We start from the raw sequence: 15,704 nt of genomic DNA, 5'->3' as shown, positions 1-15,704 counted from the left end.
TAAAAAAAAATAGTGTGGTCTACAGTGTCCCACTAAATTTAGTGGGACACTGTAGACAAAGCCATTTATGAGAATAAGTTTAGTATCTATTGGAGTAAATATAGTGTGAAACTTTCATTAAAAAAAAAATATATATATATATATATGGAAGAGGTTTCAATGGTTACATTTTTATTGTAACCATCATGGTTACATTTTTTTAAGCCATTGGATTACTATTAAATGGTTGTGATTAATTTGGAAATTAAATAAAAATAAATAATAAATAACTTGTAACCTGAAAGTAACCTAATCATTTATTTCCTTATAAAACTTTAATTAAGATTAATTATATTTTAAAATTTAATTAATTATTATAATTATTAATTAATTTTTTGCAATTTATTACTATATAAGGATCTTTTAGCAATTTATTTTTTTATACTTAAATTATTTAAAATTTTATAGGAAAACTTTTTATAATTTAAAATTATATAAATGTAATTTCATAATTTAAATTTTATTATACTTGTAATCTTAATTTTAAATTATTACACTTGATTATTTAATTTTTTTATTTAAATATTTAAAAAAGTAAAAAATGAAATAAGTTGAAGGATTTTTTAGAAAAATAAATGGCTGCACTTGTTATCGATTGATTAGCTTGAGGTCTCATACTTAGTTCATATAATTGTAACAAAATAATTAAATATCATTTAAAAATAATTAATTATTTGAAAATTTATTATAAGAAGAGAATTTTAATTTGTGTCAAAAGAAGTTTAATTTTTGTAAAAAAAATAAATAAATAAATTTTATTATAAATATTATAATTAAATGGCTTAATTATTAAAATAATTCAAGTAAGGATTTAAATATAAATATTAATTGCTAAAAGAGGTCTTGATAAATATTTAAATAATTATTTTAAGAAAATAGTTAATTATAATTAAATAATTCTAAAAAAGGAATGTCTATTTAATTAATTATTTTAAGAAAATATTTAATTATAATTAATTAAATCTAAAAAAGGAAAGTCTACCTATTAGTAACCTGCTATTACAGGTTAGAGAAAAATGTAACCATATGGGTACAATAAAAATGTAACCATTGAATAGTTACCCATATATATATATAGTGTAAAATTATACTATATTTAGTATTTTAGTGTCCCATTAATGGTCTTATAAAAGACCAATAAACCTTTTTTTATATGATGAGTTAAGAACTAAGAACTACATTAATGAAGAAATGTATTGGGTGACAATTGTAATGTGTACGACTATATGCGCCTTTTAGACTCATGATCATAAGTATAAAACATTATAAACTATTATATATAAGCATGTATATTTAAATAAAATGCAATAACAAACCAAATAAATCACTATCATAAAAATCCTCCACCCTGTATATATAGTCTGCAAAGATCAGGGGAGAACTGTTCTCGTTTTATTATATATCTATTCTATATAAAGTGTGCCTATATAACTAAAATTCTTGGTTTATGAGAAATTTATGGGTAAAATAATAAAATATTATTTATATATATAATAAAATAATAATAAAACAAATCCTATTAATATTTGAATTGATATTTAGTATATTTCAACTTTATATATAATTACAACTATAACTCTAGAAATTAAAAATATATATATAAAATAATCATCCATTTTATTTATATTATTTAGAATAATTCAGTGTGGTTCAAAATCACAATGAACAGAAAAAGTGGTAAAAACACAAATGTAGTTCAAAATCATAGTAAACTAAGAAAGAATGAGAATAGATTATTAAGCATTAAATATTCTCAGTAAACACACTCAAAGAATCGCATTGAGAGAGGAAAAAAAAAATACCAATTGTGATATATATAAATAAATAAAAGCGAAGAATATTATATAATTATTTATATTCTATATAAAGTGTGCATATATAACAGGAGAAATTCATGGGTGACTTTTTATTTATATTAAAAATAAAATGATTTGTTAATAAAAATAAAATAGTTTATTAATTTTGAAAATACAATTTTAAAAATTAAAAAGTAAAAACCAAACCAAACAGATTTTTTAAAACTACCAACCAATCAAAAATTTTCGTGTGGACTCATCTTTTAAATTTTCAGAAACATAAAACTTTTTTGAATTTTAAACTAATCAAGCCTTTGTATATATGTATAGTTTGATAATAGATATATATGGGGTGGATTTTTAAATAAATTTAATTTTGTAGGTGAAAAAAAATGACAAAATTAGTTGTAAATCACAAAGAGATAATTGAGGTTGAAAGGATGAGTAGGGAACCGAATATAGTTTATGATCGTAGATGTATATTTATATTAAAAATAAAATGATTTATTAATAAAAATAAAATAGTTTATGAGAAATTCATGGTTTAAAATATTTAATTTGATATCTTAATTATTAATAAACAATACCATAAATATACATCTACGATCATATAAGAATTTTATTCTAAAACTATACGATCATAGATTAAGTGGTCAAGGTCCAAAGAAAAATAATAATTTCTTAAAATCTGAAATCAAGACACGAAAAACAGAAACTAATTGAATAGGACTCTATTCAATTGAGGTGTCGACCATGCATGGTAAGTAAAAAGCTATATATTAAATTTTATACCATGATACAATTAAAAATTAAATAAGAATTTACTACTATTTATATATTGTATATATATATTGCTAAAGATGCAAAAGTATTGCATTTATATATCCCACGATGTTTTAAAAATACTTTGAAAAGTTTATCTTGAATTAATTATTAATATGTAATAAAATATATTAGTTATTATACTATTACTTCAAACAAAGGAAAGTTCTAGCGGTGCTTCTACTTTCTAATCATAAACCTCAATTTTGGCTTCTTTAACCAGTTGCCACACACAACTTACTTACTCTGAATTTATAACCATTTACAATTTTTCAACACTCAAAAAGTTACTGAGTTTGTTTTCTATAGCTCTACTTATTAAGGTAGAAAAATATTTTTAGATTGACTCCATTCTGTTTATTAAATGAATTATTTTCAAGTTGACACATTAACTTAAAAATGATACAATAATGACTTACTACAAAGTATACACTTATATTCATTCTATTTATTGAGAATCAAAACTTCAATCTTCTTCACTACATTAGTTAGAGACACATAATATTTGGACATAAACACATGACACAATATTATAACTCAAACTCAGAAACACTTAGTCGAAACTTGAATGAATAATGCCACTCTTTTAAGTTTTAAGACTGTATATGACTAGGCAATTATGGTTATTGTATTATTATTCCTGCTACATAGTTGATCATTTTTAGATTTTTGATGTGAAATTTCGTATTGTGAGCTTTTTAGAGTTTCTTATAGACTTCAATAAGTAATAGATTTATATAATTATACCTGGAATAAATTTTCATAATGTTGTTTGGTGGATTCCTATTTTGTTATTAGGGAACATAATATTATTATTCATAATATTATTATTCGTTAGGTCTGTCACAATTATTATTAAGTGAGAATGAATCAATTTAAAAACCTTTTACTATATTGAAAGGTGAGATTGATTTTAATATGAGCTTAGTTATATTTAATTTTATTTTGTATATCTATTGTTTTATTTGAAAATAGGTGAATAAATGACTACACTATATACAACAATTAAGGACATCACTCCAACTACAGAAAGTTGGAAGAATAAAATGAGAGTGTTAAAAAAATTTGAAAAGCGGAATAAGAGTTCACCACTCAAATATCAAAAGCTTAATGTTAGCAGACAAAAAAGTATACAATCAGTTAATTTACTGTTGAAATTGTCAATACTGTACTAATAAATGCTATATTTTCTGAATTTTGCCTGTACTCGCGTTGCAACAAATTATTATTTCATAAATATTTTTTTTTCCTTAAAAATGAACACAGGGTAATGATATTGAACCTAATAACTAATAATATTTTTTTTTTAATTTTTAATTGTATCACTTTTTAATAACGTAGAAAAAGACTAGCATAAAATTTAGTATACGTGCCTCGCACGTAACTTTTTGCTAGTATATATAAAGATATATATATATAGGCTTTGGATGTGGTCACGCATTGTATTAATTGCGTGACTAGTGACTCACAAAAATAATATATATATTATATGAACAAACATAGTACAATCTAAAAAAGTGACATGTGTTCCTTTAATTTTTTTCTTTTTCTGACAACTATTATTTTAAGTCAATAAATAATAGATAAAGGACAATATTAACCTAATATAACCGGTTATACTAACCTGTTGAGTTGACACAAATATTTTATATGTGCTAGGTAGGGATATAAGTGTAATTTCACATTAAGTTTTCATGCATAAGTAATCTATTATGTTTTTGAGTGAATATCAACCACACTTAAATAATATAGATGTTACTGGGTAAATATAGACCATGTATAAAAAATATTAGTTTATTAGAATTTTCTTTAGAAGTACAAGTAATATGGTAATTAAACTGGGTGATTTCTTTTTTTTTTTGAAAAAAGAATAATATTAATTGGCATATTATTAAAAATTTAAAATAATTAAACTTAATAAATTTTTTATTTTTTTAATTATACTTAGTTACAATATTTTCTTTAGTTTCTCTAAAATTATTTTTTTTAAATATAACTAAAACTAATAAAACTATTGCTAAAATATATATATGGAAAATATATGTCATAAACTAAACTATAACGTTAATGGTATGATTTATTCAATTTTATACTTCATTCATAATTAAATGGGTATGATAAACACGTGTAATTTAACATTAGGTTTTATGCATAAGTAATCTAGCTATCTCAAACTATTCACTATAATAAAGCCACAATATCATGACATATATGTTGAATTGAAGTAGTCTTACATATAAGTTGGTGAAATGACAACTAATGGTCTCACATAATTAAATGACAATAACAATATAAAATAAGAATTAGATGTTTCATTGAAGGCTTAAGAATGGGGACTAGTCTTTTTGAACGTGGAATGTATTCAACATGCATGGGTGGAAGATGATCATGGTCTTGTATGAGTTTTAGACCCCTGTCCTTCTCATACAAGTTCGTTTATTATGATCTCGACCTCCACAAAGTGTGCATTGCCTACCTCCTTGTACTCCATCATTTGTTCCTTTTCTAGAATTCGTTGAGGCCATGCCCTTCGTCCTCACTCTTACAGGATCTTGGATTATGTTTGGATTATCATGATATGTTGTGGTTGGTTGTGAGTTTTGGCTATTCTGTCCCTCCTCGTAAGACGCCCTAAAGATGGTATTAAGTTTTTCCAACTCCATCTTTGCCATTTGGAATGTTGCTTCTGAGTGTGATGCAAAGAAATTCATTGAGTTTGAATAAGCATTGAGCGCTCCAAACCTGAACAATCATATGAATCATAATTAAAACACTAATAGAATAAGAATAAAAGAATTTTATTTGCTAATTTAATTTTAATTTACCTTGACAATTGGGTCATCTTTTGATGCTCGGATGAGTGTTCACCAACTTGTGTAGAGGAAGAAGTCTTGACATCCTTTCGCCAACGAGTTAATATTAAGGATTCTGGTATAACTCGAATGTCAAGACTTTTCATTACACACCATATATGCTTGCACGGAATACCATCGGACTCAAACAACAAACACGAACAATTTAACTCATTCTTCTCTTTGTTATATAAGACTCGGTGTCTTATCGTACCGTATTGGAATCTAGCTAAAGAGAAGAGGTATGAATCCCCTTGATCTTCCCGATGAGAAATTGAATAGGGTTGCTGTTCCTCAATCTGTTCTTTTACTTTATAATATATGTTTCTGGTGAAAATTGCGGCGGCTTTGTTTGTAATATGTTTGCAAGAAATCGTCTTACCAGCGGGAATATGAGGGACGGTATGCATGCTTTTGAAATCTTTAGCGGCTTCATTATGGCGCATTGTGCCAATAGCATGGGTAATTTGTGAAACAAACTCTCGTAAACTGTAATTAGCAAGTAAGAATCTCTTGAGTACATTGTTCATAGACTCACATCTTTGGGTTGTTTGCATGCCTCCATAGAAAACCCCTCTTAAGAACGTCTCTGCCCATTGACCACGTGTGTTGTATTTAGTACGACACCAAGAATTTTCTTCAAGGCCGAACTGTGCCAACAAAGCGGCCCATTTTTCTTCAAACTCTTCCACTGTGTAGTAGTTGTATATTAAGTCAAAGAAGCCTTTGTTGAAATCTGGAATCTTAATATTCTTTGTGGCATTGTTCCCTAGATGCCATGCACAAAGTCGATGGGTAGAGTCTCGTAACAAATGTCTGATTGCGAATCCCATCCTTTCATCATTATCAGTGAGGACTACTTTTGGGTTTTTGTTGCCCATGAAATCAAGGAACACCCTCAAGAACCAAATATAAGCGTCTTCCGTCTCATCAAGTAAAACTGCGCAACCGAACACACAAGTTTCAAAATGGTGATTGACGCCAACAACTACAGTCAATGGCTTATTATACTTATTGGTGCGGTATGTTGTATCAAAAGCAATAGCTTCCCCGAATAACATGTAGTCTCTTCTACTCATACCATTAGCCCAAAAAAGGAATGCTAATCGATTTTCGTCATCAATCTTGTACTCGACGTAAAATTCAGGATCCATTGATGATAAGCCGTCTAAGAAACCCAATGTACCTTCTGCATCACTTGATATGTTCTCTTGCTTTCTTAAACTAGCCACTTTGTTGTACATATCTCTTAGTTGGAAAGGAAGATTGTCATACCCTCCAGATTGTAGGGCAATATGTGCTACAACGGAAGAAGTTTTGATACCACATCTATTCATGCTAATTACTTGTGCGACTATCGCTTCAGAACCTCGCGGTTTGCCCGAGTGAATTGTATTTGTGATGGTATTACCAAATCATGATTATGAAATGGTACAAATTCTTGACACCGCCAAAGATTTGTTTTTTGTAACCGAAGGATTCGTAACGCAGCTTGACACCCACAACGTGTTATTTCTTTTGGTCGCTTCTTCCTGTCTGGCATGTTCAAAAATTTCTCCTTCCGAAAACCTTCTTTGTTACAAACCCATCGTCGAATGTATATTTCTCCATCACTTTTCCTGGATTTTGTATCGTCAATTCTAGGACCGAAACCTTTCCATCTTGCATAAGTATAATAGAATGCCTCCCACATTTTTAGACTTACCATCTCTTTCCCTTCAATATCATGAGTATGTATTTCTCGCAATCGATTTGGATAGTTGAAGTGTGTCCAAAATTTCTTGCCAGTGAGAGTTGGAGGCAATATCTACGTCCGTCATACTTTTCCTAATAATTCAATAAAATGAATATTAGTCATTCAAGTGTATGATGAAAACACATTAACTTACATATTAAAGTTAATGAAGTTGATGACTTTCCTTAAATATTTGACACATAATTTAAGCTTTTCTGTTTTGACTACTAACAGTAATCTTTATTGTTGTACTAACTCTCATAGTCAATGGTATTGCAAACAGTGAAGAACAAATTTACCTAAAAAAACATACTATTTTCATATACGTTCTATTGTAATTTCATGCACTTTCATTAATTAACCAATTGAAATATTAAAAAAATACTCTCATATGTACAAAAAAAAAATAAACAAAAGTAATGCTCTTACCTAAAAAAAAATCCTACATTTATAAAAATATATATTATGTAATAACCATAGAATGAACATGCTTTGAATCCATGACTCAATATAGTTGGACTCCATTTATGTGGTAAGTAAAAGATTTATTGTTTTCAAGGCCCAATATCAAGGCCCAATACCAAGATTTATTGTTCTCTTTTACAGCAACATCTATGTTTACATAAATGAAACATGGTTTTGTAATAGTCTCTAGTGAACTCAAACATAGTATCACATCTTATTGGTCATAAAGATTTTATGAAAAATAAATTTATATTAGTTAACACGTTCAACTATTGTGACGGTAATTAAATATTCATCAGTAAATATTCTATCTATTTTCATAAATTAGATAAATAATGCAATCTTTTAATCTTGTGATGTTATCATTTTTTTTTAGTATTATAGTTTTTTTTTTTTTTTTAGAAACAACACAATCACTTTTTTTGTTATGAAGATTGTCTCTTGGATAATATATACTTATCTATGTTATTGTATCATATGTAATAACCATAGAATGAACATGCTTTGAATCCATGACTCAATATTAGACTCTATTTATATGGTAAGTAAAAGATAAGCACATGCTGTCAAAATAAGATATTGTGTTAATAAGACATACCTTTATAATTGTAATAGGAGACTTACAAGACTATCCAAGTGAGTGAGAGTGAGATTGATTCATCCACCAAAACTCTACCAAATGACACTATAGAAAGAAGTTGAATGAGAGTGAGATCAATAACTTTTTATAAGTACTTACTTTTAGTTGTTTAATTTTGCCATTGTGAGGTCCTCATATTTGTACACTTGTAGGTGGTGTGGTTGGTGTAGTTATTTATGAAACTAACACAAGAATTTAATTTAATATATAGGCTGTAGTTAAATATAAATGTATATAGGCTAGTCAATTGCTTGGCTTAACCACTTGAGGCTAGCTCAAGTGGCCATAGGTGGGTGTGTGAATGTTGGAGGTCTTGGGTTCGAGTCCCAGTTAAAACATGTTGTAATATATAAACGATTAAATCAAAAAAAAAAAAAAAGTCAATTGCTTGGCCTATTTTGGGTCATAATCTAACTATGTATCTAGGCCCAATATCAAGATTTATTGTTTTCTTTTAAAGCAACATCTATGTTTACCATAAATCAAACATAGTTTTGTAATAGTCTTTAGTGAACTCAAACATAGTATCATATCTTATTAGTCATAAAGATTTTAGATAAATAAATATTGTTATGGTAATTAGATAAATAATGTAAATTTTTTAATCTTGTGATGTTGTCAATTTTTTTTTAGTATTATAGGTTTTTTTTTTTTTTTTTTTTTTTTTTTTTTTTGGAAACAACACAATTAATCACATGAATAATTAATGTTTAATTTTCTTCTCTTTTTTCATTTTGAGAGCATATATTTTTTATGATCGCCCAGATTTTATTACCACATAAGAAATCTCCAGATAAAGATGATTTAGTCCCGTACGTCATTGTATTAATTCCCTTCCAAAATAATAATAATAATAATAATAATAATAATAATAATAATAATAATAATAATAATAATAATAATAATAATGTCATTTTCCCTTTTCCCTTTCGAATCAGAAATAATGTTATTTTCCATACCCATGAATGTATATAGTGTAATCTCACATATTTTTCATGCAAAAGTAATATACTCACGTTAGAGAGTGAATATACACCATGAATAAGTAATATAGATATTACTGGATAAATATAGTCTATATAGTCTCCAAATTAAATGATCTGATGTGTAATATTACTTTTTTTTAAAAAAAATAAAAAAAGTATATTGAAGAAAAGATAATAATACAGTAGTTCAAAAGCATAGTGATTTAAAAAAGAAAGAGCACAGTACATTTCTTCAACATAATTGATAGATTAATCTCTAAAGTTTTAAATTGCACTTAGATATATATATATATATATATATATATAAGATCATCATTAATAATATTAATAAAAAAAGAGATTACATGATACTAGGGATAGAGAATACACTTTTACAACATGCATGCATGCATGCTTTTAAGAGTACTGTGGAGGACATGACTCAATACTAACTAAAGTTACTAATAAACACGTGAACACAAACTAAAACACAACATACTCTTAGAAAAACAATATAAAGCATACCATAATAAGAAAACACAACAAAATATCATAACATAATTTGGAGAAATGTAAGACCATTCATAGGTTTGGAGAGGATGGGGCCAGTGAATGGTGCACAAAAGGCGTGTTCCCAAGACCTCAATCGAGATGAATCGCCTCAGGGACTCTCGCTTCACCTCTGAGGTAGTCATTGGCAGCTTCCAAAAATGCTTCCACCGTCTTCACTTGGTCACTTCCTTGACCCTGGAGCTTGTTTTGTGGGTACATGGTCGAAGCAAGCTCGATAATCCTCTTTCGAGCCTCATCTAACAGGTCAGCACATTTGTTTTTTGAAGCATTCACTGAGTTAAGAGTGCTCTGCAACATGACACAATTGGAGCAAGGTTCTATCGCCTGAGACCGGTATCTCCTTGACCGAGAGGAAGATGGAGGAGATTTCTTGCAAATTGATGAAGGAGTCCCTAAGTTCATTGGACATACATGGGCGTCCGGGCTGTAATTCTTAGCTGAGCCGTAACAAGAGTTAGTGGTAGGGAATAGGTTTTTGGAAATGGATTTGGTCTTAGTCATTTTTTGGTGATAAAACAAATGCTGTAGTTATGGGCTTATAAATTTGATTTAGTGGTGAGGCAATTACAAATGATAAATATCTATATTTATATACACACACACAATGTCACTCTCAATTGTCGAGCAAAACAATTGTATAGACAATGGAAGACCCATTGTGATTTCAAGAAAAACCCTTAATACCCAATAGTTTTATATCTTTATTTAGCAAATTCAACCTACAACTTTATGTACTATTCTTCCTTTTCCTAATTTTAAAAGGAATAAAAATAAAATTACATGCATGAAGTGATTAAAATACAAATAAATTATAATATAATAATGGTGATCTAGCAAAAAAAAAAAAAAAATAGGTCATATTATATAGTTATTGTATATGTTACCTCTGGACAAAAGCTTGTATTTATCACTAACACAAAATAAGAAAACTTACAAAAACAATAATAAAACCATGCGTGTACTTCAAACCATGCAAAGTAATAAAAGACAAAACAAATGAAAAGTAATAAAAGACAAAACAAATGAAGAAACAAAATTAATAGATTATTAATTTTAAGTTTGTCATTGAAGAGAACAAATGTGTAGTCTTATCACAACAATAAATGTGTAGTCTTCATCAATAGTAAATGTGTAGTCTTCATCAATAGTACTACATATTAGTAGGTACTTTGCTTTACTTTAAACACAATAAAAAAATTAAAATACAATAAATAATATATATAAAAATGGACTCAAGTTACTTAAGAAATTTGTGTTGAACTAATAAAATTATTGTACTATTTAAAATGTATAACTAATCCATGATATTAGTATTTTTTTATTAAACTTATGTAATCAGTAGTTTGAGTTAATATGTTGTAATGTATAATTAATATCATGGATCCCTATTATAATATTAATGTGTTATGTTGTTGGTTAAAAAAAATGTCATAAATTATTATTATTATTATTATTATTATTATCATTATTATTATTATTATTATTATTATTATTATTATTATTAGGTTAGTACGTTTCACCTAATGGATCATTAGTGTGTGGTCTTATTTTTTTTTTTTTGAAACAATATGTGGTCTTATCAAGAGTACTATATATTCTCATTTTAGCTAATATAACCTATAACTTTATGTACTATATAACTTTTTGCTTTACTTTGAACACAATAAGAACAAAGTGACATGCATGAATTGAATAGCCTTTAAATGACATTAAAATATAAATAAAAAATAAAATAAAAACGGTCATATTCTTTGCAGAAACAAAATCACTTTATATAATTTATTGTTTTGGTAAACCCTTGGGTCTTGGACAAAGAATTAAATTCTTAACATGGGCATCCCTCTATCTCCTCTAATAAATTTGTCATACATAGCAAACATTGAGTCATGCATCACATACTTGTTTTTTTTTTTTTTGAACATGCATCACATACTTTTAATACATAAATATACTGACGTGAGGGAGTGAATATATACTATGAATAAGTAATATAGATATTATTAAATAAATATAGTATACATCTTAGCAAATATTAAATTATCTGATATAATATTACTTTAAACACAATAAGAAAATTAAAATATAAATAAAAAAAACAAGAGGACGTTGGCTCTTAGTTGGAGACAATGTTATTATAAATATATCAATGTATTGGTCAAACTTTGAGCATTGGAAAAAGACTTGTCATTGAGCAAAACAATGATAAGTGTTTAGTCTTATCCAATGGTACCACATTCTCATTTTAGCAAATATATCCTGCAACTTTATGTATTATATATCTCTTTTTTTACTTTATACACAAATAAACAATAATATGCATGCAAAAATTGATTTCTTGGTTTGAAAGAAATTAAAATATATTACAAAATAAAAAAAAAAAAATGGTCACTATCATAAAATTGGAAAGTTTACCAAGCTACACCAAATACCATGGGTGTATTTCAAACCATTTATAAGAAATAATAATCATTAATATGAATAATGTAAATGCATGCAAAGAGATTTCTAAAAAAAAGAAAAAGAAAATAAATACCTGTCTTGACTGGTTACATGCTGAAAGAAGACAAAACAAATATTAGTTAATTATTGCTTATTCACTATATGAAATTTTCAATTTAAGTCTAATTTCAATCACTTGTACTTGAAAAAATACCTCAACATCAATTTCAGCAACATTGCCTCTATTGAAGAAATGTTCCATGAATTTCATTACATGTACTCCACAATCTACCCTATTATCTTGCTGCGGCACTCGTCTTGCGTAATCTAGGGGAAGTGATGCAAAGTTAAATTTCTCTCCTAATTCCAGAGCCATATCCACTTGGAGAAGATCATCAAGTGTTCTTAACTGCAAGGTATAAGAGATGAAGATCTTTAAATTACTTAATAATTTCGTTATTCAACTTGGATTCTAGTTTTCATCTAAAAAAAACTTGGAACCTAGAATGTGAAATGAAACAATCGAAAGTAAGTACCATTTCAGAAGCAGCTCGTACACGGAAATCTTTCAGATCCTTCCCGCGTGGTGTTTTCAGGCTGTCCCAAATGAATGCCTTACTCGCCAACATGTCTATGTCACACATGAACCAGTGGGGAGTTTTAGTTTTGCATATGACCGGGACACACATCTACATATGAAAGGGACAGAAATTTATTATTACCATAACATCATTATAATTAACTAAATGATTAAAAAAAACTAAAGGGTCATTACATGTTCAGTTTTTGCCAACTTGCCGTAAAATAGATCCCTCCAATTTTGTTGTCTTACCCAAGTGCTAACAGAGCATGACAATCCAAGATTTTCATGCTATTTAAACAAAAATCATAACCATTATTATTGTTATGCAGATATCAAGTAATGGAATATTCAAGAGCTTAGAATGCAGAGTAGTGAAAAACTCCGAGAAGAAGCAGATTTCTTTTGTTTTATTCTATATCAAAAGATAACATATTTTGGTAAAAAAATAATAAAACACTTTGGTATATAAAACAAATGACAGGAAAAAGCATTCCTTAAGTGTTTTAGACATAAATAAGTAAAGGGTATAAATAAAAACTAATGTAGAATTGTATAAACATAAATGATCAACAACACAAAACCCCCTTAGCTTAGTTTCATACTAGAGTTCTATTAAAACTTGGAACTAGGGTAAAAATTATGGGATTTAATTTCTAGAAAGTTTGAACTTCTTTCCATGCTTCAATAGCTGAAACCAATCCAATATTTGGGAATAAAACTACAACCATCAACAGAGAAAACATGTAATAATTAATTATTCATTTGATGCTATAGATTAAATAATTCTTATTGTTGTAGATCTGTATTGGTTTATTATTCTGTTTAAGAAAATATGTTGGATTATTTATTTCTATTTGAGAGGAACCCTTTTCTTTAATTTTTGGTTGAATTAAAACCATGTAATAAGATGCAAAAGTTAAGCATATACAGTGATTAGTTGTGTTGGATCCCCAGCTTGGGAGAAAAAGTTTTGGCTCTATTATCATTACTATTATATTATTCAAGGGATAAAGAGTAAGGAACTATGTAGATGTGACAGTTAAACTTGAAAAATATTTATCTAATAAATAAAATAAAGTTTATAAAACAAATCACACAGTTTGAATAGAAAATATAAATACACGTGCTCATATTAATACTAATGAGACTTACAGAGACCCGACAAGGCATAAACCAATATTTCGGTACTCCATCTGGGGCTGCTTCACGTTCTTTCAGCGTCAATAAGTGTGCGTAGCAACTAATAACCTGCACAAATCAACATGCCACTAAGCATAATCTCTTCGTAGTATTTTTTTTCTTCTTCTAATAATGCTTAGAACAGATAAATATTAATGAAGACATTTACTGAATCAGTTATTTCCATTCCAGGCTTCAAGCACAGTAGTTGTTGCCGAAAAAGTTCAAGTTTTTGAAATTTCACAAAAGGGTACCTGCCAATGAGACAATGGAATTAGGTACAATATATGGTAATACTAATACACAGTCTTACTCAACTACCAATCTACTAATTAAAGACTTACCCTTTATCAAAAAATTTTCCGAAAACGAACATTGCCAGCTTAAATTCAATCTCGCTTGCTGGCTCCTTCAACTGGAAAGTGTCCACATACAATTCCTTGCTTGAGTGGAATCTTTTTTCGGTCTTTTGATACGCGTTTGAAGCAAGGAGAACTTTGATGGCCGAGGTGCATTGACCTTCATGACCGATGTCTTCTACCATTGTCAAATCCACAGGGCCAACCTCATATTGATTGTTGGTAGGCGGGTTGTCAAACTCCAAATTTCTCGTGTTTTCATTTTCAAACTGATCCTCATTTGAAGTGCTCATCGAGCTAGTTTCTTTGTCGGCCTCCTCATCATCTCTCTCCCCGTCCTTATCACTAACTTCCATCATTTCTTTGTCGGCCTCCTCATCATTTCTCTCCCCGTCCTTATCAATAACTTCCATCAGTTCTTTTAGTAGAGATTGCCTCAACTCCATTAACACGGACTGCCTCAACTCTTTCATCACTGTTTGATGCAACTCGGCTGTCACAGATTTTCTCACCTCAGGTAATATAGCTTCACGAAGCTCTGGAATAAAAGATTCCTTAACCTCGTCAATGATAGATTGCTTCATAGTGACGAAGCCCTTTCCGATGTCCTTAGAGATGTCGGCTTTGAAAGAGTCAAATAATCTTAGTAGTTCTTGACAAGTAGTGTCTAACTTTTTATCTCTCTCCTTCATTTCATCTCTTAAGATGCAGTTGCAGCATGTAGAGGATGAGGTTCCTCCCTGGTTGGATAATGGAATGGAAGTGTCTTCTGTATGGCCATATGTCTTCCTGAACATAGGCGGGTGTAGAATAATCTGCCCCAAAATGAGAAAAATTTCAAGATCACTTTACAAAAAAAAAAAGTAGCAATTAACAAAATTGTATTGGCCTATTCCTAATAACAAGTAACTTTGAAGAGTTGTAAACCAAAAATGTACCTTCCCATTCACAAATCCCCCACTCTTGGAGATGAACGAGGATATTCCTTTCACTCGGTCCTCATTCCAGTAAGCCATGGGAAGGCCGAGGCGAGGAGAAGTGTACAACTCCCTTTTTATATGGCTCCAATAATATATCTGCAAAAAATAAAAATTATTTGCAATTAAAACTACAGTGAAAGGGATGCATAATTAATTAAAAGATGGTTTAATCCTTACTTGAAGGTAAATAGTACAACCCGGGAGATAATGAACCTTGCCCTTATCTTTCGAATGATTGAGTCGTTTTTGATGTGCTTTCAGATTCTCGTGTAAAAAC

General features: G+C 28.7%; 3 protein-coding genes across 3 annotated transcripts; all 3 read right to left on the bottom strand.

Moving 5' to 3' along the window:
• Positions 1–5,062: 5,062 nt before the first annotated feature.
• Positions 5,063–6,846, bottom strand: LOC133033504 (protein FAR-RED IMPAIRED RESPONSE 1-like). The gene is made up of 2 exons (XM_061108296.1): positions 5,483–6,846; positions 5,063–5,399 (listed from the first exon to the last, which is right to left on the bottom strand). The coding sequence occupies exons 1-2, from the start codon at positions 6,844–6,846 to the stop codon at positions 5,063–5,065; spliced, it is 1,701 nt and encodes a 566-aa protein (XP_060964279.1).
• A 5,448-nt stretch (positions 6,847–12,294) lies between these two features.
• On the bottom strand, positions 12,295–14,275 carry LOC133033503 (uncharacterized). The gene is made up of 5 exons (XM_061108293.1): positions 14,258–14,275; positions 14,062–14,157; positions 13,102–13,197; positions 12,863–13,015; positions 12,295–12,735 (listed from the first exon to the last, which is right to left on the bottom strand). The coding sequence occupies exons 1-5, from the start codon at positions 14,273–14,275 to the stop codon at positions 12,478–12,480; spliced, it is 621 nt and encodes a 206-aa protein (XP_060964276.1). The 3' UTR covers positions 12,295–12,477.
• Positions 13,857–15,637, bottom strand: LOC133029177 (uncharacterized). Its single transcript, XM_061101672.1, has 2 exons — positions 14,258–15,637; positions 13,857–14,157 (listed from the first exon to the last, which is right to left on the bottom strand). Exon 1 carries the CDS (start codon positions 15,242–15,244, stop codon positions 14,429–14,431), a length of 816 nt encoding a protein of 271 aa, XP_060957655.1. The 5' UTR covers positions 15,245–15,637; the 3' UTR covers positions 13,857–14,157; positions 14,258–14,428.
• Between the last annotated feature and the right edge of the window lie 67 nt (positions 15,638–15,704).

The sequence above is a fragment of the Cannabis sativa genome, chromosome 1 (genome assembly GCF_029168945.1).
Source record: "Cannabis sativa cultivar Pink pepper isolate KNU-18-1 chromosome 1, ASM2916894v1, whole genome shotgun sequence".
Taxonomy (NCBI): Eukaryota; Viridiplantae; Streptophyta; class Magnoliopsida; order Rosales; family Cannabaceae; genus Cannabis; species Cannabis sativa.
This window is presented reverse-complemented; position numbering and strand designations above follow the sequence as displayed.